We start from the raw sequence: 25,608 nt of genomic DNA on the forward strand, positions 1-25,608 counted from the left end.
TTCCAAGTACCATTTAATCTTATAGATTTCATAAGGACGGCGAAAAACCGAACGTCCAAAAATCGATATGTATGTACCTGGCTCAACTGTGTAATAAGTAAGGTGACTGTTAATTTGAAAATAAGAAATTGCTGGTAGAGTTTTTGAATAATACTGTAAATAGATCATTTTGTGTTCTTTAACACCAAAGTCTTTCTAAGAAGCATGTTTGTTAACAGGTGACGACCTAAGCAAACACCCGCTGATGCACATGGAGGGACGAAGCAAGCGCAGCCTTGAAGAGGGCCGCGGTGGACCGAACTCAAGCACGGGCAAACGACACCGGCCGTCCGACAATTCGGTCGCGACTTCGCTGACCGCACGCGGCGCGATATTCGCCACCGACAACTCAACAGTCGTCACCGCGCAGAAGGGTAGCACGGCAACACTGCCCTGTGTCGTGCGCAAGTTCGGGACTGGAGTGGTGAGTATCTCCTATCACTTTCCAATCGAATTTCCTACATCTATTAAGGTCAAGTTCAGGACAAGGTTAGGGTTGGAGGTGAGATCAAGCTCAGGTCAAGGCTACAGTTAGAGGTTAGTCAATTCCAGTTTGTGATGAATTTTTTGAGTTAATCGCCTAGAATGCGAGAATTGGCATACGAAATTATATTTACTGTTATGAGTGTGAAAGACCGTCAATTGAACGGTTATCTATCAAACGATAAGGCTCGCTCATCAACAGCAGTTTGAGATAATAAGTACCGTTTTGTATCACTTATTTATGAACAAATTATTAAATAATATTATAATTTATTTCGAATATTTGTAAATTATAAAAAGTGGATCATTGTATTTAGAGATTTCATTTTTTACATACAGCGTTCATTCACGCATTCTCAAATTGAAATTAAAATCTCAATCAAATTCCTAACCTCAACACTGAGGACTCAATGCAAGATTTGTTATAAGTGTGACGTCATTGGCTGAACCCCCCCAGGAGCGTCACAAGGTCAAGATTAGGTTGAGAGGTTAGTTCAAGTTCAGATCAAGGTTAGGGTTGAAGGTTAGGTCAAGGTCGGCTCTGGGTTAGAATATTGAAGGTTATGTCACAGTTACAGTTAAGAAAAACAATGCACTCCAGGAAATGAATGAGTGGCTTCAAAAGAGTTGTAGTGGAAATGAAGAGATTTTGTTTTATTGAGCTGGATCCCCACGTATCAGTTTCAGTGAACGTGCCTGATACAGTCTATATACACGGTGCCCCAAGAAGAGCTTTACACGTTTCATAATTTCATAATACGTGCCCATTCATGCACCGAACTTTTTTAAATTTTACACAGTTTACAATGTAGGTTCTAAAAATGTAGAAAATATTCTGGGAAAATTTCAGCTCCCAAAACTTTGTAGAAACAAAATGGCAGCAGTAGTTTTTCCAGGAAGCGAATTGGTAAAATTTTCAATATGTCGCCATTTTGTTCCTACAAAACTTAGGGAACTTCTTAGAATATTTTAAGATCCTTCTTTGTAAATTGTGTAAAATTTGAAAACTTTCGGTGCATTAATGGGCACGTAGTAGAAAATAAAACGTGTAAACCTCTTCGTGGGAAGCCGTGTAATATACAGCTTGAAAGTATAAAGCTGGATTTCCACCTATGATTGTCAGTGAAAATGACTGGTACATAGGATATTATCCTCATAAGTTCCAAAGGGACTATTCAAACCCGATCAGCCATGCCAAGTGCGAGTAGTTCAAATTGAAACTGATGGAAATTATATATTTCCACTGCACTTCAAGAATCAAGAATCATTTATTGTCGTCCTGCTCAAGAGCATTGACAAAGTCACATAACAAATGAGAGTAGCCTACAAAATACGTACAATGTATCAATAAAATTAATACATTCACACACCGTAGGCTACATAAAACATCCAGTCACTTATCAGTAAGTTCACATAATTAAAAGTCTATACGTTCATATGATAAGAAAAGAGAACAGCTTCAAAATGTTACATCAGTAGTACTCCCAGCTAAAAACTCTCCTACCGAGTAAAATGCTTTCTTTTTCAACCATTTAATAATGGCAACCTTGAATACTTTCCCATTTGCCTCTCTAGCACTCAACGGTAATTTATTAAAAAGTTTTATTCCAGTGTTGAGATGGGAGTTTTGCGTCTTTGTTAGCCTAGCATACTCTACGTCTATCCTGTTTCGGTTTCGGGTGTCATGACTATGATTTGTACCCCTGACATTTAATGATGGAAGGTTTCCCTTAATATATATTAAACTCTGTAAAATGAAGATGCTAGGCAGAGTAAGTATACCATGCTCTATAAATACTGGCTTACATGATACTCTATTACACTTATCTCTGATACTGATTTGTGAAAATCCAGCTTTATCCTCATGAGTTCCAATGTGACTATTCCCACTTATAATCATAAAAGCGAGAAGTAATTATTAGAATTTATGGAAATTATATTTTCACTGTACCGGACATGTTCACTGATATTGGTGCTTAACGATACTGCTATTTCGTTTCAGTGAAATTCTCATCTCCGTCGAACGAAAAGGCCATTGGAAGTGGATAATGATCTATTTCAATGTTTCATTTAGTCGAATATATTGCATAAATTATTTAGATCCAATCACAATCTGAGTAGATAGTTATTGTTTTGAGCATTCCTGGTTATAAAATTGACGCGATGATGGTGTTCTTTTTATTTTATCGCATTATCTGGAGTCGTCAACACTTGATCTGAGTCTATATGTGATCCTGGGTCTTCTCATCTTAAATACCGAACTGCTTAATACGTCCATTAACTACATTACCAAGAACATGGGAGATCTTGAGAAGGGGGTAAATATTACATTTGTCCCATTATTCATCCTATTAACATTGATAAAGATGAATTCAGGAAAACTATTATTGTCAATAAACTAATAGACACTAAATTCCCGTTTCTTTGGCGGAGTTTCCCGCAAAAATTGGTGGAATATTTTTCATAGAAAACCATCACATTCATCTTCCTCTATCTAATAACAATAATTATTTTCTTATCCTATTCATATTACTGTATACTTTTTCACAGCACAATTTTGGTTCGAACCAATTCCAATTTACCTAGACCTATAACACATCCAATTCTACATTCCTTGCTTGTTGTAACGAATTAACTGTATGAAATAAAAGAACAGGGAAGAATGTCTTTCAACTGAACAAAATTTCTAGGTTGTAATTGGAATTCTGTACTCTATCGTGTGCTTCAGTATCTCACATTAGTATGGTATTGGTATTTGGTTCAGTCGGGATCAATACGAAATAACGGAGATTGGAATCCCTCTACTTATCGTCGAAATGAAATTCATGCCGTTGCAATGAATATTACTTTGCTCCATTCTTCGTTGCATTGTAAGAAGCATGCTTGATTGACCCAACTCAGCAGGATGGCGAATACTGTGTTTTAATAATTCAGTCGCAGAATAGAGAAAGCTCTCCTGAGTTTCTCAGACGATTGGAAACTGAACAGAGCAGCTGAAAATTTATTCTCTCACACCCGCTTAGCGTTCCCCAACCATCAACAACACAGCAATCTTCCCCACAGCTCCATTTTCATTCCTTTTTCCATTGAATCCAAATTTTATTGCTCCCAACTCTACCCTTCCCCCACCTTCCCGCCCCTGATGAGCCAGAATTAATTTAGTCTCTCAATATTCTATTCTGTTTTGTTATTCTGTCGTTGTACGGAAAAAATGAAAACTTTTACAAATTATAATGCTGCAAAGTTCATTTTGTTATTTCCTTCAACTAACTCAATAATGAGATAATGACTAATTCGACATTGAATACAATACGTTTCCAATTAGTATTTCACAAGAAACGAAAGACATGTTTCAGTGACAGTTGAATCTAGTCTTTTAATTGAAAAACAGAATAATCTGTAATAGAATAATCTAGAATCTAGATTTTCAATTGGTTTTGTAGTATTATTCTGTTTAATACTTCTCACACTAGATACAGATATGTTGTGGATTTTTTTATATTAAGGTGAACACGATATTATCATATTTTATAATAATAATAATAATAAAATATGATGATATCTCATAAACTCTAGTGTGCCGGGCACTCTCTTTAATTCGGGCCTTTTCCCAAGTTATAATAGTAAATTTAATACGCAATAGACTAGAGCCATTATTGTAAGTGAGTTAGCGAAATAAATTATTTTCTCTCTCTATTATGAACGGCCATGACTTCGAGTTTCCCATGATAGATATTTAAAAATTGTGGCTCCGAGTCGTCGAGGAATGTAGATTATGGAATTATCTCTAAAACTTAGCCTTCTTGTCGCGACATAAAATGCGATAAGTTGGAAAACAGCAAGCTTTGAAATTATAACAAACTACCGATTTTGCAGTTACTATTTGGTCCAAAGGCTCTAGAAGCCACGCGACGATTGGTCAAATTGATTCCATTCGCCCAATAGGAGACCTGTTTCTAAATACAGTAGTGGGGATTCCCCAGTCGAGAGACCAGATTACGTTTCGGAGGACACTTTGCTAGGAGCACTACGAGAGTAAAGATGTAGTCACTATGTTTCCCCCTTTTTGGGCAGGTTTATAAGTTTATTTCAGTAGTTAATGTAGGAGCTAGTTTTATTTTTATTAATGTTTAAATTTACTAGTAGTGCCATGTCCTGAAAGGTTTAATTGTGTTTCTTCATCATGTACGAATAATTGTTTCTTCAAATAACCGCTAAGGTACGTAAAATAAGGTTAAAATATAATTTAGGGAAATTAATTAATTGAAACTTCAATCAAAAGATTTTATCAACAAAGCCTGTTATTTTTCAAGTTAATAATATTGATTGAGAATAATCCTTTTGATTTTATTAGTGATGGAAGATACTTATAAATTTTTTCTAAAGAAGTATAGAAAGTTTTCAGTTACGTTACATTTGAGTTATTGTTTCTGGAGATATATTATCGTAGAGTATTGCTGAAAGTCAGGAAGATAGCCTTTAAATTGGAATGAAATTTTTAAGATTATGTTCATATTGAGTTTATGACATTTTATAATTTATATTTTTCAGACTCTGTTTTCTTATGTCATTGAGGCTTTCGAATGATTTAGTGAATTTTTTATGATAGAAATCTTAATAGACGAAGAAGAAAGTTTTTCTTTTCCAGGAAATTAATATTAATGAATGTTCAAATTTTAATACAATTTAAATTATTTTCTATGTGTCTACTAATTTTATTTAATTAAAAGTATAAACCTATTAAATCAGGCAAACATTATCTTTCCTTAAAGTGAAATTTTCAATATTTTTTTCTTTTATTGTGTTATAAAGTGTCTTGTTTTATTAGGTGATAAATTCATAATTTCAGTTGATACTAGTTTTTGGACTTGTATTTGTAGGTAAATCAAATCATAAACTCTGGAATGTTCATTTTTAATTAAGGTTCTGAGCAGTTTTGGGCGAATGCCCGTTATTTACACTTGGATTGCGTCCTATAGTTCATAAATAATAAATAAAATAAATGTTGGCTGGCGCACAAGTTTCCAACAATACTAGCCGAGCTACTATATGAAAAATTATATTTGATTTCGCAAACCAAACGAAAAATATCATATAAGTTAGCATCATTTCAATTTGAATTATTTGTGAAGAAAGATCCATTAATTCTGATAAAAGAATCAGTAGTTTAAAGATAAAAATCTATATAAAATGAGGATTCAAAGAATGAGAGAATTTAATTAATTGTAATCAATAGATAACTCCTGTTTTAGCTTTTGATGAATTGTAGGAAGAGTTAGAAATTAATGCTGTAATACATTTATTTACAGCGGTTCATGTGTGTTCCCAAACCAACTTCTTGTACTACCACCCCTTTGGTTCCGCAACTTCATGTAACACCGCTTCAAGACACCCGTTCAGACGACAGGTCTAGGGACGTAAGAGGACGTCGCCGTCAAGCCAATTCAACCGGTAAAAGCTCACCGCCAAAAACAAGGTACTGTAACCCCGACGATAAAGCAACGTACAGACCAACGAAAGTGCAGTGTAGTGAAACAAAGGTTCATTCGAGAATGTCAATCAAAAGTGGGGATTCAAAATTATTATGAAATGGGTTATATGGGTTACTATCGACGAAACTTGGTTCAACGGGCTTTTCTTTCTTGAGTAATTTTATGTTGAAGTTAATTATTTGTTATTTGATGACTGATATTGTTTGGTTTTGTGACGTATTGCTATCTAAACGGGGATAGTAATGCGCCCCCGAATCAGATGAAGAATGTCAACAAAGTAACATGAAATTGTTGTTTCTGTTGTTCGATTTTAGTTGCCAATGTTTATTGAAGCTGTTTGTGTTTTTCAATTATTTCAAATTGTAGTGTTTTTCTATAGTATAAACCTATTAAATCAGGCATGGCAAGATTAATTGAAGTTTTCTTGACTCTAGCCCGTTCACCTGCATGAATTAGGTATAGACTCAGGTATTTTCTAGATGTGTCGGCCTATTTCTAAATTCTAAATTTTATTCAAAATTATCTTATCTATTATCTTTTAAAAAGTGCAGGCACACAACTGCGCAACTCTGCTCCCAAGGTCAAACACAAGTTTCCTTTACTAAGCGTGACAATGAGGTGAAATGTTATACTTGTAATAAGATCGGTCATTATTCGCGCGATTGTAGAAACCGGAAAATATGACTAGGACAAACAAAAGAAAAACGTACCGCTTCCATGATAGTTAACCAGTCTGACAAAAATTCCACCTATTCGCCTCAGTGTTATATCCAACGGGCTAGACGACATGGTGTTAAGAAAAGCACTAAGAAAAGGGTTAGTAGGTCAAGAAAAAAAAGACACCCTTCCCACGGAAAGATTAGAGGTTTGTGCAATAATGTAATTCCTTTTATTTCCTGTTATTTAGGGTCTCCTAAAATACGGTCTGTTGCTTTAATTGATTCTGGAGCCATACGCTCGATTATTTCAAGAAAGTTTATGATAACCTAGTGTCGAAAATTCCAAATCTCATTACTCAGAAAGAAAACATTAGTTGTACAACTGCGCCGACTCTGCTGTCTAGAGATATTTAAATCTCTGGAATTCAAATTTTCTAAAAAATTAAATTTTTCATAACTTACTCTAATAATACTAGATCAATTTTTCTGAGTCTATACTTATAATTCATTCTGTGAACGTGTTAACTGTCAATATTTTGGGTTTGGAGTTGAATGAATAATTTATTGTTGCTACTCCAATTTTTCTGAAGTTTAAATAATTGTAGATGAAACAGGAAAGTTATTCAGTTATGTTAAACCATTAAAATGATAATCTTTTGAAGTGCTTAAAGATAAAGTTAAGTATCATTGATGCTTAAGTTGAAAGTATTCTAAAACTTAATATTGAAATTGATTTTCGAGAAATTTAAGGTTTAACGTTAGAATAAAAATGAGTAGAAGAAACTAGGACATGTGAGAAAAAACTGATTCTAAGTGCTGAATAAATGTTTTGTATTCTGTAATTCCGTGAATGATGATAGAAATTATTCTAATGTCAACGTACGTATTCTGGTCTCACGTCTGGTAGTTGAATATCAGTATAGTAGTAGTGAAAGTGAATAGTGAGATTTTAAAGGTCAACCCAAGTAAATTAGGAAAATTCGGAAATTATTATGGGAGAATGTTTGAGGAAAATAGGAAATTTTTTTTGATAAGTTTAGGTAGATCGAAGGTAATCAGAGAATAAATAGGAAACTGTTTTATTAGTTATTGTTGATATGTAGTTTTGAAAAGTTGATGAGTAGTTTTGGCCTTGAGATGTTTAAACTAAATAATTGGGTATTGTAGATTAAAGTTGAAACGATGATCAAATCCTTGGGAATTTGTATAAAAATAAGTTGATTGAGAAGAGGTTGTTAAGTCTCTTTATCAGTAATGTTTATTCTCGAAAAGGTGAATCAGTTTTATTATTGGAAATATTTTTTTTAAGTGTGATTTTTGCGGTAGGCATGCTTAGTGATAGTGTAAAGATCCGTTGTGTTGATGACGTGTCCTGTAGACTGTGGGGAATTTTTTTGTTTAGTTGAGACTCAAGATTTAGAGGAGGACAAGGGGATGTCCTGCCTATGTGTGTTGTTGTTGAATTTAGGTAATCGGCGCGAGTGTAGGTCCGTGTCCAGAGAGAACGGAGCACTGCCCGAAAGTTGTCCATGTAACAAATCAAGGAATTTAGCTGAGACTAACCTTGCAAATTTGTACGGTGGAATTGTATAATTTTAGCGAAAGGCACCGAAGATGGTGTGAGCTAAGATTTTTTTTGTATCTAGTAAGCGGTCTGGTTCATTCGAGAGTTATGGGGCTCGTCAGTAGAATAACGTAAACCGAAATCTAGAATATTTAGTGAGTCTTCGTAGTGATTGTAAGGAAAGCAATCAGAATAAGGCAGTTTAGGGAAGCCCAGTCAAAAGGTTCGTTAATGTTTGGTAGGAAAGTCAGCCGCAAAAACACAAGTAATAATTGGTAAAAAAAAGGGGGTACTATTGAGTTTAAAGTTGCTTAGAAATTTGGTATGGTAACGAAAATTGAAAGTTTTAGACAATGAATATTTAAGGTGATTAGTTAAGGTATACAAATAAAATAACAGGGAAACTTTTTCGAGTACCTAGGTAATGTTAAAATGGTTATCAGTGAAAGTAGAAATAAATATTGGAACATTACTTAACGGGTTAAATTTAAATAAAATTAACAGTGAAATTCTTCTAGTTGAATTTGAAATGAAAAGGGAAAATCTCTTGAGTTAAGCATGAGTTTAAATTATTCTGTAGTTGAGAGTTGAAAGGTTGATTAAAAATTTAAATGGGGATATAAGGTAGAAATATGTAGGAAAGTTCGTGTCAAAAAGGAAATAGAATTTTTGTTGGGAAAATTGAATTGAGGTAATTAACAGTAGTAGGACCCTTTAGAGATAAAGTAGTCAATAAGAATTAATAAATAAAAAAAATAGGAAAATCTTTAATGAAATGATAAATTTTTTTAATGATGAATAATAAAATTGCAATCAAGTTTTCCATGTGTATAAGTTGAGATATTTTGAGATCTAGTAGAGTAATTGAAACTAGTTGGATATGAAGTTTATTGTTGAGAAATAATTATGTGAGGCTCCAGTAAGGTTGAAAATGTCAGTGAACTTGAGAATCAGTAATAGTGTATTAGTAGCCTATTAATGTGTTAATGTGTTGGTAAATTCAATAATGTTGGTAATCAGAAGGCAAGCAGTAGCAGTCCAACAATGCTAAGTTAGAGCTGAACTTTCATATTATTAAATCATGCGATGAAAAGTATGCTTCCAGTGTTTAGAGAAAATGTCACGTACTCTAGTGAGAAGCGAAATACAGAATTATTATTGTCGATTAAAGCCTGGCACTTGATCATAGTTCTGCTTTGACTAGCGTTCTGTCGTGAAGGTTTCCTACTGGAATATTATAATGCAAAATCACGCTTGAGTCATGTTGAAAAATATCCGAAACAGATCAAAAAAAAATAGGAAACAGATCAGTCTATTGAAGACAAGATTTTTTGTCGTGAGTTATAATTGGATAGGTTTTTGTGAGTATGGCGCCACTCTATAGCCTTGTCTCTATACACTCAACGAGATGATTCCTAATGAATGAGAAGGAGAAAAGAGAAAAAGGAGTTATGATAAAGATATTTACCGTATTTGTTAGAAGGATTCATTACGGGTTCATGAAGGGTTTAGTCAAAGATTTTGTTACGTGACAATATCGTACCCGTACTGGCAAAACTCACCAAGTCAAAAACTACAGTTTTGAGTTATAAGCACATAACACTTGGTGAGTTTTGCCTGACTACCAAACAGCAAATATTGCTCACCATTTCCTAAATAATGTTATCACTATCCATTAATAATTAGTTTGTGGGAAGCAAAACTCACGAAATATGTTTAGTGAAGTGATGAATAGTGAATTTATGTATAGTGCTTGATGAAGCTCTGTATTCATGAGGATGAAAACTCATTAAAGATGGTTAGTGAAAATTGCTAGGCGATTCCTTGAAAACTAAAGGACTTTGGTGAATTTTGCCAGACAAGAAAAATGTGTCTAGCAACTTAGTGAGATCTAATAAAGTGGAAAAATAGAAATAGTAATGAAACATATGACTTGGTGAGTTCTGCCTACTCAAAGAACTACATTTTTTAAGCCTATCGAAATACATTACTAAAAATGAGCATTTTTGTAGTTAGTGAGTTTTGCCAGAACGGGGACGATATAATGTATATAGAAGAAATTCCGGAATGTAAATAACTTGCGCAACTAGATTAGTCATTAAATTATGTTATTAACTTCGTAATATTAAATATATTTAGGTTGGTGAATTAGGTTTAATTTTATTTCATGCACGGCTGCATACTCGTGGTAAATGATTGTACAGTTTTCCCACGGTAGTAGATAATTGATTGTTTGGTAAATCGGGTGATGATCAATTTTTGAAGTCATCAACAGTCATAATACTATGTATGTAAATGATGTCTCTAATAATAATAATAATAATAATAAGTTATTTAGCATAAGACGATTTATCATAATATTCTATACTATACCCATTTTCAATAGCTTAATACTCATCCATTCATAGTTAAGAATTATACATTCACATAGTTAGGAGTTAGTACATATAGATAATATATATTCCAATTCATTAAATAATAAGAATAATGTCTAAGGCCTCATATTTTATATTCTATTCGCTTTATATTTCATATTATTTTGTCGATATCCCTATTCTTTATTAGTTTACCTTCCATGATTAATACAATTATAATCTTATCATAGGTGTATTCAGTTTAACTGCTTCCGTTTTAGTTCACTTAATATAATTCAGTGATAGAGATTTCCTGCTGGAATACAATAATGGATAGAAATTTTCATAGCTACGGAATGTACATCAAGCGTGTGTCATTGCTCTCCGATGGCTCGCTAGCGTTGCAGTTTCAACCATTATTATCTTTGAATCGTAGTCGATGTAGAATAGTATTGCCTACTGAATTGCTTTATATTGTTAAAAATATATTGCACTCTCAACTCTATAGTAATGATAGTTAGATTTCAATACATTCAGCTGAGTGAAAAGGTTTCATCCTTTACTATTATGATCAAACGTACTTCATATTTTACAACAGCAGAGTAACATAGAACCAATTAAAACTATGATGTCTTTTAAACGTTTTCCCTTGTTAGAGTTTGCCAAGAAAATAACCAGGGACTCAATAAAGTGATTGAAGTATTCAAGATTATTATACTCGGTCCGTCTTTAGTACCTACTTAAAAGGTGGACACGTCCATATTGTTTTGTCCTGACTCTTGCCACAGTTTTAAAGACTCTTGCCACAAATCTCAATTAGTTATACATTTTGCTGAATTTCGGAATGATTAAAGAGATTTCTTTTGAAGAGGGCCCGCTTCAAATTGGATCCTACTATCAATCCAGAAATTCGACTCTCCAAATCATACAGAATGCCTCTATGGTAACATATCCTGATTAGATTTCTTTTTGCGTGTTTCACACCGGAAGGAAGGGGAGTGTGCCCGGCACTCTCTTTAATTCGGGCCTTTTCCCAAGTTATAATAGTAAATTTAATACGCAATAGACTAGAGCCATTATTGTAAGTGAGTTAGCGAAATAAATTATTTTCTCTCTCTATTATGAACGGCCATGACTTCGAGTTTCCCATGATAGATATTTAAAAATTGTGGCTCCGAGTCATCGAGGAATGTAGATTATGGAATTATCTCTAAAACTTAGCCTTCTTGTCGCGACATAAAATGCGATAAGTTGGAAAACAGCAAGCTTTGAAATTATAACAAACTACCGATTTTGCAGTTACTATTTGGTCCAAAGGCTCTAGAAGCCACGCGACGATTGGTCAAATTGATTCCATTCGCCCAATAGGAGACCTGTTTCTAAATACAGTAGTGGGGATTCCCCAGTCGAGAGACCAGATTACGTTTCGGAGGACACTTTGCTAGGAGCACTACGAGAGTAAAGATGTAGTCACTATGTTTCCCCTTTTTGGGCAGGTTTATAAGTTTATTTCAGTAGTTAATGTAGGAGCTAGTTTTATTTTTATTAATGTTTAAATTTTCTAGTAGTGCCATGTCCTGAAAGGTTTAATTGTGTTTCTTCATCATGTACGAATAATTGTTTCTTCAAATAACCGCTAAGGTACGTAAAATAAGGTTAAAATATAATTTAGGGAAATTAATTAATTGAAACTTCAATCAAAAGATTTTATCAACAAAGCCTGTTATTTTTCAAGTTAATAATATTGATTGAGAATAATCCTTTTGATTTTATTAGTGATGGAAGATACTTATAAATTTTTTCTAAAGAAGTATAGAAAGTTTTCAGTTACGTTACATTTGAGTTATTGTTTCTGGAGATATATTATCGTAGAGTATTGCTGAAAGTCAGGAAGATAGCCTTTAAATTGGAATGAAATTTTTAAGATTATGTTCATATTGAGTTTATGACATTTTATAATTTTATATTTTTCAGACTCTGTTTTCTTATGTCATTGAGGCTTTCGAATGATTTAGTGAATTTTTTATGATAGAAATCTTAATAGACGAAGAAGAAAGTTTTTCTTTTCCAGGAAATTAATGTTAATGAATGTTCAAATTTTAATACAATTTAAATTATTTTCTATGTGTCTACTAATTTTATTTAATTAAAAGTATAAACCTATTAAATCAGGCAAACATTATCTTTCCTTAAAGTGAAATTTTCAATATTTTTTTCTTTTATTGTGTTATAAAGTGTCTTGTTTTATTAGGTGATAAATTCATAATTTCAGTTGATACTAGTTTTTGGACTTGTATTTGTAGGTAAATCAAATCATAAACTCTGGAATGTTCATTTTTAATTAAGGTTCTGAGCAGTTTTGGGCGAATGCCCGTTATTTACACTTGGATTGCGTCCTATAGTTCATAAATAATAAATAAAATAAATGTTGGCTGGCGCACAAGTTTCCAACAATACTAGCCGAGCTACTATATGAAAAATTATATTTGATTTCGCAAACCAAACGAAAAATATCATATAAGTTAGCATCATTTCAATTTGAATTATTTGTGAAGAAAGATCCATTAATTCTGATAAAAAGAATCAGTAGTTTAAAGATAAAAATCTATATAAAATGAGGATTCAAAGAATGAGAGAATTTAATTAATTGTAATCAATAGATAACTCCTGTTTTAGCTTTTGATGAATTGTAGGAAGAGTTAGAAATTAATGCTGTAATACATTTATTTACAGCGGTTCATGTGTGTTCCCAAACCAACTTCTTGTACTACCACCCCTTTGGTTCCGCAACTTCATGTAACACCGCTTCAAGACACCCGTTCAGACGACAGGTCTAGGGACGTAAGAGGACGTCGCCGTCAAGCCAAATTCAACCGGTAAAAGCTCACCGCCAAAAACAAGGTACTGTAACCCCGACGATAAAGCAACGTACAGACCAACGAAAGTGCAGTGTAGTGAAACAAAGGTTCATTCGAGAATGTCAATCAAAAGTGGGGATTCAAAATTATTATGAAATGGGTTATATGGGTTACTATCGACGAAACTTGGGTTCAACGGGCTTTTCTTTCTTGAGTAATTTTATGTTGAAGTTAATTATTTGTTATTTGATGACTGATATTGTTTGGTTTTGTGACGTATTGCTATCTAAACGGGGATAGTAATGCGCCCCCGAATCAGATGAAGAATGTCAACAAAGTAACATGAAATTGTTGTTTCTGTTGTTCGATTTTAGTTGCCAATGTTTATTGAAGCTGTTTGTGTTTTTCAATTATTTCAAATTGTAGTGTTTTTCTATAGTATAAACCTATTAAATCAGGCATGGCAAGATTAATTGAAGTTTTCTTGACTCTAGCCCGTTCACCTGCATGAATTAGGTATAGACTCAGGTATTTTCTAGATGTGTCGGCCTATTTCTAAATTCTAAATTTTATTCAAAATTATCTTCTTAGGCACACTAGTTAGTCAAATCCCTCTTATTGAAAGAGCGTTAGCGAATTCTGATTTTCGACTCAAGGCCAAAATCGTTTTTTGTTTGATTGTTTGTATGTTCTACAATAACTTTCGACCAATCAGAAGAGATAATGATGAGCTGGTAGGCGTGGCTTGTTGTCATTGGTCCGGATACATTAGCTTGCTGGATACATGAGCTTCGCACACAACAGTGAAAAAACTATTCCCACTAATTTCTAATTGAACTATCCTACTCAGCCCGGCCGAGTGAGTATTTCTTGAGCGCAACTGTAAAAGTTATGATAGCCAATGTAATCGCCATCGTTTGAAACGGACAGGAACCCGATGAAAAAGATAATTATCAACACTAGTTTATAATGTTTTATTATAAAATTGTAGATTACAATTCTCGGCAATGCATTGTTATGCAATCGAATAATTAGTGATTCATGTTTGAAGATTTTTCCATCAATTGCAGTGAAGGATTAAGTCATAGGTGGAAGCGCAGTTGTCAATTTGTCGAATAGAGTCAGTGGAGTCTGTGACTGCAGAGAGGAAGCTTCCTAAAGTTTAACATGAGCGCTTGAATACTCACTGGAAATTAGAGAATGCTGGCCAGTACACAATGACAACATAGCAGCCGTTGTATCCTTGCCACTGTTGCCTTCTCTGCTGCGCATGTCCATCCCAAGTCGGAAGTTAATTTGAACAAAGTATATATTTAATTCAGTTTCGGAACAAGATGATTCAAGATAAATATGTCAGAGCCTCAATTTTTGTAAGTGATGTTGGATAAAAAATAAATAAAATTGAGTTGTTTTGTTGATTACTGATCGTTGGTAACCAATTTACTAGGGATGTCTCAACCTCTGATATATAATACATCCGGTTGATTTTTCCATTCTATTATTCTAGACCAGCGGTCGGGTCCCGGGGTAACAAAACTGGAGGTCTACAGTATTCAAATGCCCAGCGTATCGTTTACATATACCCCTTTCACAATAGATCGGACAATTTGGTAGCTCATTAATGTTCATTAGTGTTCATTGGTAGCTCATTACTCCTGGCAATCAGTATTATCAGTATTAGGCCGTATTTGAGGAACTATCTCGGACTATGTGTAACCTTCTCTAAATTTGGGAGCACAAGGTTATCTTATTTTTTCTCTCCCTATCATTGATCCCTATGATTGCATCAATCAATCAATAAAGAATATGGTACCATACCTGACTAGACGTGTTGGATTCAAATCATTTCCAATCAATTTGGATGGAAAATTACGTTCAATTTTCTCTATATTCACGGTTAAATTGAGTTTGACAGGTAACCTGCCTCTCATCTAAAACCAATAATCACTCCTTTCACTTCTTTTTTCGATTTGGGAAATAACTATTCTTATCTTATAAATGTTTTAAGAAAATATGTAGTAAGTAATATGGTGATAAAAGTATGTAGTATGTAAGATTTAATATATATAATGAATTCCATGTATGATTTTTCCTACTTTTATTCCAAGTTCCCATCCTGAAGATAGTTCCTGATAAATGATAGATGACACGTCTTCCATCAATAGACTAATTGGCAGGCCATGACGGATTGGAATTAAATTGAATCTACTCTATTTCACATGCTTCTATCATAAACTTAATCCTAGATTCCCCAGTCACATCATTTCCAATAGTATCTTCAACAGTTTTTATGAGCTACATACTTATCCATTCCACTCCACATTCCGCGTCAAATGTTTTTCAAAACTCCCTCATTCCCAGAGTATCATCAAATTCAAGTTCCGGGCTGCGTGGCCGCTGCGTTGAATGTAATCCCAGCATTTTTAAAGCTGCAATCTTGAAGAAACCGCCACCGTGAATATTTATTTGGGCTACAACTGGGCATGATTTGTACCGGCTGCCAAGCAGAGTGGAGTTTTGAGGCTTTTAGGGGATTGAGTAGGGCAGAGGGGAGGAGCAGAGGCGATAAGCTGGTAGCAGGCCATCGATCTTGGCGAAGAGGACCGCAGTGAGTTATGAGTCCGAGGGGGAGACAAGCGATTCACGACTCTCCTTCCATGACTGGAGAGCTCGCGAGAACAGATTCGAGCACCAATCAATGTGTGACTGCAAAGAAAAAGGAAAAGTTGTCGATAGATGGCGAAAGTGGAGATGTGCCACACAAAAGAGACAGCTACTGCTTGAGAAGGAAAGTCTCCTTCCTGGATCAATGGGAGGCACAAGCTTGTTAAATTCATGTCTCCATTGCTCCACCGACATACTGGGGGAGATATAGTGACTACACTGGCTCTATGTGGTTAACATGGACGTTATGGAGTGCACAATTGGGAGTTGAACAAGCGAATATCATCTTGCTCTGTGATAAGTACCTTTAAAGCTGTATAGGGAACCGGTGAGAGCATATCTTATCATGTCATATAAAAGTAAGAGGATAGTGTTACTCACCTTGGAGATATTATTCGTAGCGCAGAAGATTGAGTTTTCATTTTTATAAAACACTCAGGAAGAATTATTATGTTTCTACGTTTTTATGTGAGATTTCTTACATTCAATATAGAGTCTACTATACCCGAAAAGTAAGATTCTACATGAAAAACAACTCTCAAAAACAACTCAAAACAAGATTCTACATGAATTTAAACAAAATTCTAAAACTCAAAACAAGATTCTATACGATAAACTACTCCCAAGAACATCTCTCAAATCAGAAATTTGGATAATTTCCTTCAATAGGTTCAATAATCATGCAACAATTTAAACAATTGTTATTCATCCAATATATTAGATCACCGTGGAGATAAGTACTCCTGAAACAGCAGTTTGGCCCGGTTGAGAAAAAGGAAGTTTAATTTCAACAGTGATATGCCAATTTAAACGGCTAAATGCAACGAGAACAAGTCAGAGAAGTGTATCACGTCTCCAATATTAGAACTCAATCACAGTTGAGAAATAACAGGCTCCAGTGCTACCAGGCCTCTGCTGGTAGCATCTTTGAAATACGCTGTGATGCCGCATTAAAAGCTATCAATTATTATTTATTTATTTATTTAAACATTGATAGATACAATATCATTCTGAACTGTGAATGATTGGGAAAGGAACAACAGGCTCATATATCATGTTCGCCTTATTATTCCACTTCCATTGCTATTCACGAGTACATTCAGTTCAATTTATATGAATTATTGAGGAAATAAAATTTGTATACTGAATATCTATCTATTACTTACCATCGGATGGACATATCCCATTGGTATTGGAAGAAAATACTTTTATCAGAGCTCCATTGGAAGAAGGAGAAAGTTGATATTCGATTTTGTTGGAGGCAAACATTTACAGTGAAAGGCATGATCGTGTTAAGTGGAGGGGTGTCAAGGATGTTAGGAAAGAGAAAGAGAGAGTTACATTAAGAAGAGAAAACCCTACAGTTGGAGGAAAAGTCATAGATGAATCTGTCCCTGTTGAAAATGGGGCGTGCTCATAGTACGTGATTCGGCACATCTACGACAACTTTCGGCTGAAAGTCAATGGACAGGACACGTTCAAACTCACTGGTTGAACTCACTTGTCACAGAAAGTTCCCCTTCTCACATCATCAGTACGACACTCTTGTCCAGCATAAGTTACCCGATTTGTCACTGTTGATTGAAAACAAATCCACTCACTTGGTAGTGACAAAACTTCTACTATCTTCAGATAGGAGCCTCATCCAAGAGAAAGATTTTACGGAGAGGTGACTACGTCATCGTGTAGAAGACGGATTTAATACACTGTTCTAAAATAGAACAATTTTGTACAAGGTACTTTACCCCATGAGAGAAATTCATTCATTCTCCTATGAATGAGACAAATCCATATCTTATAATAATGAGATGTGATATTCATTCAGTTCTCAACATTGAATCTCATTTTTATCTCGTGCAATCAATAGACCGTAGTGCTGTTAACTGCTATTGGGTTTATACTATACTACAAGCGATTCATGTTTAATTGTATTAGGGAGCAGAAACAATGAATCGGATAATAGAACACGAAAAATAATCCTATCATTTCAATTATCAATGTGTTTTTCAAATGAGAGCGCTCTCATTGAATTCGTTGTCATCCAATTCTCAAATACTAGTGCAATAGAGAATATTTTTTGATTGTCTGAAAAATATATTCCATTAATTCAAAGATATCACTCTGTAAGGCAAGTTACACACACATTGATTTTTGTATTTCCCACTTTTGCCGTTCTTATAAATTTTATTAAATTTAGCATAGCGCTTGGCAAACACGTGCCGTGTATCTGAACACATCATTTGTGTTTGCCAATTTCCGTTTAATATGTCAGAATTTATAAGGACGGCAAAAGATCGGATGCCCAAAAAACGATGTCTGTGTAACTGGCTTATTTAGACAGAATAATAGTGGAATATAATTATCATATAGTATATTGCATAGAGTGCCGTACAATTTTCTTATCATAATAGATATAGATATTGTTCACGGGGAAAAACTAAGAAATTGTCTACTGTTTTAAGAAACGATAGATCGTATGTGATTTAGAATAAGCACTAAACGGTGAAACGTTTTTACGTGTTTGTATAACATAATTATATTCAAACATGTTTGTAAGGTAAAATTATATTCGACATGAGCAAATCACAATAATTGCTCTTTAATTTCAATCTGGGACATTAGAATAGAAATGAATCATCAGCCAATATCTTCAATTCATGAAGGAACTATATTCAACGACCAATTGAGTTTCATTCATCTTTATATAGGCGAGGAGATGATATCATTTTGGAGAGGAAGAGATGAGCAAGCGATAGTTGGGGTGAGGGTCAGCGGTGGATCGTTAATCAAGGCGAAGACAAAAGTAGCTCTAATATCTCATCGCCTGGTTTTGTCACTTCCAAAGGAAAAATACAATTAAAGCTAAGGGAATTAACCTCATTCTAATTCGATAAATTTTTAACAGAAGGCGAAAGATAATCGAATGCTGCCTGCTATTTTTCATCTCTAAACTTCTTTTGTCGTCGCCAGAGCCTCTTGTGCTTCCCCTTCACCGGCTTCTTTCAACGCTTTAATTTCCTTCTGTTCTTAGCGTTCATAGGCTGCCGTCAAAATCATTCCTTCAGCTGGTACATTCTCTTTCTCAAATCAATCGGAGTGAGTGAGGAAGAGAAAAACTCAATCATAAACTTATAATTTTGCAATCTTCTCTGTATTTTTCCTTATTAAAATCTACAATAATGGATTGGCGTTTAATCTGGGGGATCATTATAGTTTATTGCCTAGCTTCAGCGCCATTCTTAATCGAATCAAACAGGAGAAATAGATTTGCGTTCCATCTCAGAGATTTATTTCATTTATTCTTATGGCATTACTTTTATCGGCAGAGAGATCCTTTAGGATGTTCTGCCTTGCCGTATTACCCAATGTCATTTCCTATCAACACCCAAGTTTATAGGTTATGTATTGGGTTCTTCATGTTTTCTCTCTTAAAATTTGCACTTTCACTTCCTGAGTTTCTATTTTATGAATTTTTGCATCAAGAAAACTATTTTCAAACACAAAATCACATTTAAAAAGCAAAAACTATAGAAATTTTGGAACTATAAAATCTAAGAGATTATTATGATTTCTTATCTAGCTTCAGCACTATTCCTCATCAAATTAAACGGGAATAGTTTCTACAGTGTGCATGGTAGATCATTCAAATATCAGTGAATCCATTCAACGAATTAAGTTATTTCAAATCTCATTCCCAGTGAGATCCCAAAAGAGATTTACTGTTATTATTCATTAAAGACTGACTTAAAGCGCAGCCGGTTATTGGTTCTCACTCACATTCTTCTCAAATAATAAAAATTGAAAAGATCTTTGAATAAAAATTTCAAAGAAGTCTACGTTTTCGGCATTAGTTGTCATTTAAGATTCTTGCAACATTAGCTTGCAACTTGAGCAAGCAGATCTCAATTCTTGCTCATAAGGAATGAGAGCGAGTAATTCACAAACGAACGGAATTCAATGTTCAAGTAGAGGGATCGAGCTTTTTTATTGAGTGGGATTACAAATGTGATACTAGAAAGCTGAGTAATCCATGCATGCTGTATTTACTAGCCAGAGTTGATCTTATTTAAAGATTAAAGTAATCCTTTAGAGAATCCCATGTCCACTAAATGAAGGATTAATGCCAGAGTACTCAAGAATTCACTCGTTTAATTCCAATTGTTCTCTGAGTTTGTTTGTTTTTTTTGCAAAAAGATTGAAATCTATTAGAACATGATTGAATTGCATCTTAAGACATCATACTACAATCCTGTTTCAAAGCCAGCAGGAAGCTCTCTCCTAGGAAAGTTGCCAAATATGAGCCGTTTCAATTCAATAAATTATTATTGGAGTCTTCAAATAATACAGACTGATTTACTGGGAAAAATGCACTCGAACATAGTCATCTGGAAATTGGCCCTACATATCATTATCATGACTATGTAACTCTGTTTGATTGAGTTATTTACTATTCGATCAACCATGATGCAGTGGCGGCTGGTGTGAATGTAGTTTAGAGGTTGCAGATATCAATTCTAACTTTCATAGTGAATAAGAAAGCAATAGATAGGTATTATTAAATTGTCATTACAATGACAACTCAACTTGAATTGTATCATTTTTTCAATAAAATTCCAAGTCACTGTAAGAGATAACAAGGAAATGAATAAGTTACAAGATTCAAACAATACAATAGAAATAAAAAGCCAAAAACTGTATTTCATCTATCAGTCTCAATTATTAGCATCGAAATACAATAGCACAAATATATTTTTTCAACTGCCGCTTGTACTTACGTGCTCACGCAAACCCTACAGCTCGTGTGGAATTTTCAAGATTCGGAAGTCTAACAAACTTCCCAAGTTCAAATTCATTCTCAATTGCTATTAAACTGAATAAATCAGGAATAACTACACTGCAATTGTCTAACATAAAATCTTACTAGTAACTGCCTTCATTGTATACTATCCAACTTGATCAGTTGCGACCTGAAAACTCTGACACCAGACCTGAGCCAGCCAGGTCACTCTAAATCATTATTATCATCCAACTTCATCCGTAACACATATTGCACCTTTTCAATAATAAATAACTGTGATGTTGAATGACAATTATATTTTATTTATTGAAGCTAAAAGCTAGCTTTACTTCGAAGCTAAAATTGATAAATCATCGATACTGTTATGTAATATGTGTCACTTCATATGCGACTGTCGGCCTCAGTAACTAAATTTTAGCGCTATAGTTTTGTAATCAATTTTATATCACCATCTCAAACAGGTTTAGTACCTCGAGATGCAAATACTCAATTGGCATTGCATTTTACTTTGTAATAGTATTTTCTCATGTTGTGAAATTTGTATTGCTTTTATTATGTATTTCTAAGATGTTGTAATTTTATATTTCTGCCAATAAAACATTTTCATTTTCATTTAAAAAAAAAATTGTGCTCGATTTTCGGTTCAACATTCTTGATAATTTAGATCCGGGAATGATCAGCACTACACACTTAGTATCTGCAATTTGCACTGTACGAATTGGATTATCAAGGATACAGAGCAAAAATAAAAGCAACGCAGTGATCCCCCAAGAGCTATTCGCTTCCTGCTCGCTTCCGGGCCGGCAACTTTGGTTTGGTCAGACTCAACTTGGCATTTAAAACTTTGCCAGTAATAAAATCCAAGTTCAGCGGAAACCGTAACTTTGAAATGTTCTCAGATGCTGCCTCCTGTTTGAAGAGGAAGATTAGAGTTTGCGGGATCAGAGGAGGAAAGTGAATGCGAAACAAACAATGTAACTCCCAACTACCCAACAAACAAGAAAGACAGCAGCTTGATAGACTGTCATGGACTACCTGTTCAGAAAGAACCGTAATGATCTTAGTTTTCTTTTGCTGCTACTCGCTTCCCTCAAAGTGCCCTGAATAATTTATAGTCCTTACATAGTCTTATATGACAATTTCATACACATTTCTTGATTGACAAGACTATGAGAAATGATAACAATTACGTAATGTATATTGATTTGGGTTACTAAATACATCATTGGTACTATTTATCCATTTAGGGCCGGTTTCCGAGCTCGGGATTTAGCTTAGTCCTAGACTTTAAACAGCTGGAGTCAGAAAATTGGTTTTCCAAGACGGGGCGTAGTCGCAGCCATTGTCATAGTCACGTTTGAATTAGTTTTCGAAAAACTAGAAAATTGAACACAAAATGAAATAAAGAGGAAATAGTGTAGAGTTTCAGCTATTTTGAATTATTTAGGAATGTCTAATTTCATCAAGGAAAAACGTTTCCAATTATAGAAATGAGAAAATAAAAACTACGACTACTGTTATAAAAGCTGCGAATACGCCCCGTTTTGGAAAGCCAATTTTCTGACTCCAGCTGTTTAAATTCTAGGACTTAGCTAAATCCCGAGCTCGGAAACCGGCCCTTAATTTATTGAAAATTTCATAGGATTGGAATAGGTCATCTATTCTAATAATCTGAAGCTAAAACATCTTAGTTGTTATATGATTCAACAAATTGGAACGATAAACAAGATAACAAAATATTTGAGCAAGTGTGTTTGCATGTGTTTGCAGTTTGAATCGCCATTTTGTTTCATCTGAACCGCTAATTGGGGAGGGTCGGGGCTTGTCTAGACCAATCACATACGTTCACCTTGATAGGTCACGGCTTTCATCAATAGCGGTGCTTGACCGTTAGTATGAATAATACTGCTCTTTACTCGTACTTTCTTTTTCACCAGAGACTGATGAAGGTGTAACAACCGAAACCGGTATCTTGATTCTCCAATGAATCCGTGGTTGGACATATCTAGTATTTTTATTGAGTATTTGATTAGTCAATATCGAATGAGCGTGTTATTTTAATCAATGCCAGTGTAGATGCAATACAAGAATATTGCAGGATATTTTCGTAACATTTGATTTATTCGTCGTATCGAATGAGCGAATGCCATTCAATAGGAGTGAAGTTGCAATCTAGAGCAGGGTACGTTTGCTAATCATCGACCTGTCAGAAGCATGAAACTGGTAGCCTATTATGCACTCCAACACAAATCAGTTCAAATCGAGCTCCATCCTATTTCAGTTGCAATATACTCGTGTCTCGAATATAAGTGGCAGAAAATCAATCATACCGGTATTTCGGTTCAGATTATAATGGTTGTCTCTATGTCAACTATTGATTCTCGGTTTGAAAATATTATGGCATTTCTTGAACTATTTCCTCCCAAAAGCAGTGTTTGACAACCATCATTGAGCCTAGAGAAGTTTGAAAGAATACGAAGTTTGAAATTTAACTCTCTCACTCTTTTTCAATCACTGGTGATCTTGCTACACATTTTACCTGATTGATGAGAATTCAAGAAACTTTTCCATTCCCACTAGTATTCTTTTTGGGGTGCCAGTCTGTTTAGAACGTTGGTGATCATATTGGCTATGATAAATTTGTTAGTTGCGCTCCAGAACAATTGAGAGAAGATTTTTCCAAGCCAGGCTATCATCAGGTTGGCCAGCAAGGAAATTCTTCTCCAATCTGTCTACACTGCTAAAATTTCAGTAGGACAATCTCTACTGGTTTTATTGAACAAGCTAATATATCAAAATTCGTCGAATTCAACCTACAACTTTTCTATAAAAGTTTGAGAAGATTTGAAAAGAAGATTGTGATAATTCTAGCTAAATGCATGATTATTATAGACTATTCATCCATCTATCAATCTGAATCCATCAATCAATATAAAAAATATACAAGAGCTTGAGTGCTCTTGCTATTTTTCGAAAGAATCATTAATCCTACAATTTATTCCATTTAGATGATCATCATCATGCTAAGTAATTACTTTTGTGTAAATAGGAGAGAGATGATTAGATAGGTACTCTGAATTATCTTGATAGACGTTACTTATCATCTCTGTAAGTGATGTTTTTCGCGACTGATTAAAAATAAATTCATATGTTTCGAAATTGCATGTCATCTTTGATTAGGTATTTTCTTTGCATTGTCGTCTATTCTTGAGTTGATCTCGTATTTCAAACTTAAAACAAATTTTGTTATGTGTCAAGCTCTGGATTTTATTTAAGACTGTTAACGGTTTTGTGGACTACCCCGAGCTGCTTGCGAGAAGTGGCATCTGTGCTTCTAGATGGACCCGCTCAAGGACCATTTTCTGCAGACGCTTTTACCCTACTGCCTACTGCTTATGCCTCCTATAATAATGGTTTGTCTAGACTCTAGAGTATACTTCGCTTGGGCTGTAAGGATTCTGCAGCAAATAATGATTTTTTTGTTGCTTTCGAGAGAAATGTCTCACTTCTGGGTCTGTAATGCTTCTATTGCATTTCATGTCTGCTGTTTTGTGACTAACTTTGCAGCAGCTTCCGTTAACGGAAGCTTTGGACCGAAATATTACATTAGTATTAATATGATGAGTTTTTAAATGGTGTCAATCCTTTTTCAGGTGTCGTGGATCAGGAGAAAAGACTACCATTTATTGACAGTTGGACTGGCGACTTACAGTAGTGATGACAGATTCCTAGTTGAACATGCACGCCATTTACAAGTGAGTACGCAAATCAAATTAATTAATAGAAGTTTACTTGTATATTAATCAAATCAGACATTCCAAACAGGGTTTTCCCTCTCTTCTACATCAAGTGGAAGTATTCTTATCACTCTCTATGGTTCTAGTCAAAAACATGAGATACAGTGTACCATTCAAAGTCACGTAATCTACTTTGGTTTGCGTTAACCAGATATTGATAATGTTGTAACAACCGAAACCAATATCTCAATTTTCAATAAATCTAAGGTTGGACAGTATCTAGGTCTCTTCATCCAGTATTCAATATTGAAAAGATCCATTGTAAATGGAGAAAAGATCTTCCAATATTGAAAGATCCATAAAGAAAATCGAGAAAAGACTAATTATCATCTGCGCTACATTAATTCCAACAATTTGGATGGGGAAAGAGTCAGTGGAAACGGATTAATGATTATCCATGATGACGTTGGTAGTTATGATGAGAGTTACAAGTATGATTGAGCTCATGAGAGCGCTATCTTTGTCAGTGTTTCCAATTCCATGTCCATAGATTCACGAGCCATCCCAAGGGAGTTTCGGTTTAATATTCTGTTCATGTTTTATATGCTCAATTCTCATCCCTGTCACGAGCAGACCACGTCATCTACATTTCCATTCGGCTTAGATCAAAAAGCAATAGATACCTCTGTGGACGACTCGGAACAATTTGAGAGTGTATTGATCACATACATCGTACCTACAACCTACCGAACAGGAAATATTGGGTTTTTCGTCAATATATCAAACAAGCTTGCATATGAACTTGTATCCGCTACTACTCATTTCCAACGGCTGATGTGGAAGTGAATATTTTATAAGAATTTCCTGGAACATGCCATTTTTATTGCTTACTATTCAGAATAATGTTGGTAATCTATTTCACTGGCTGAAACTTGACACTGTGATATTCAATTATTTAAA

The 25,608-nt window shown here is 34.5% G+C and overlaps 1 protein-coding gene across 1 annotated transcript in view; it reads left to right on the forward strand.

The window, feature by feature from the left end:
- Positions 1 to 25,608, forward strand: part of LOC111056813 — a 271,910-nt gene that overhangs the window by 215,254 nt on the left and 31,048 nt on the right. The window contains exons 3-4 of the mRNA XM_022344223.2: positions 219 to 463; positions 24,565 to 24,666. Of these exons, the coding sequence (XP_022199915.2) occupies positions 219 to 463; positions 24,565 to 24,666 (347 nt within the window). The remainder of the gene's footprint in view (positions 1 to 218; positions 464 to 24,564; positions 24,667 to 25,608) is intronic.

Source organism: Nilaparvata lugens, chromosome 2 (genome assembly GCF_014356525.2).
Source record: "Nilaparvata lugens isolate BPH chromosome 2, ASM1435652v1, whole genome shotgun sequence".
NCBI lineage: Eukaryota > Metazoa > Arthropoda > Insecta > Hemiptera > Delphacidae > Nilaparvata > Nilaparvata lugens.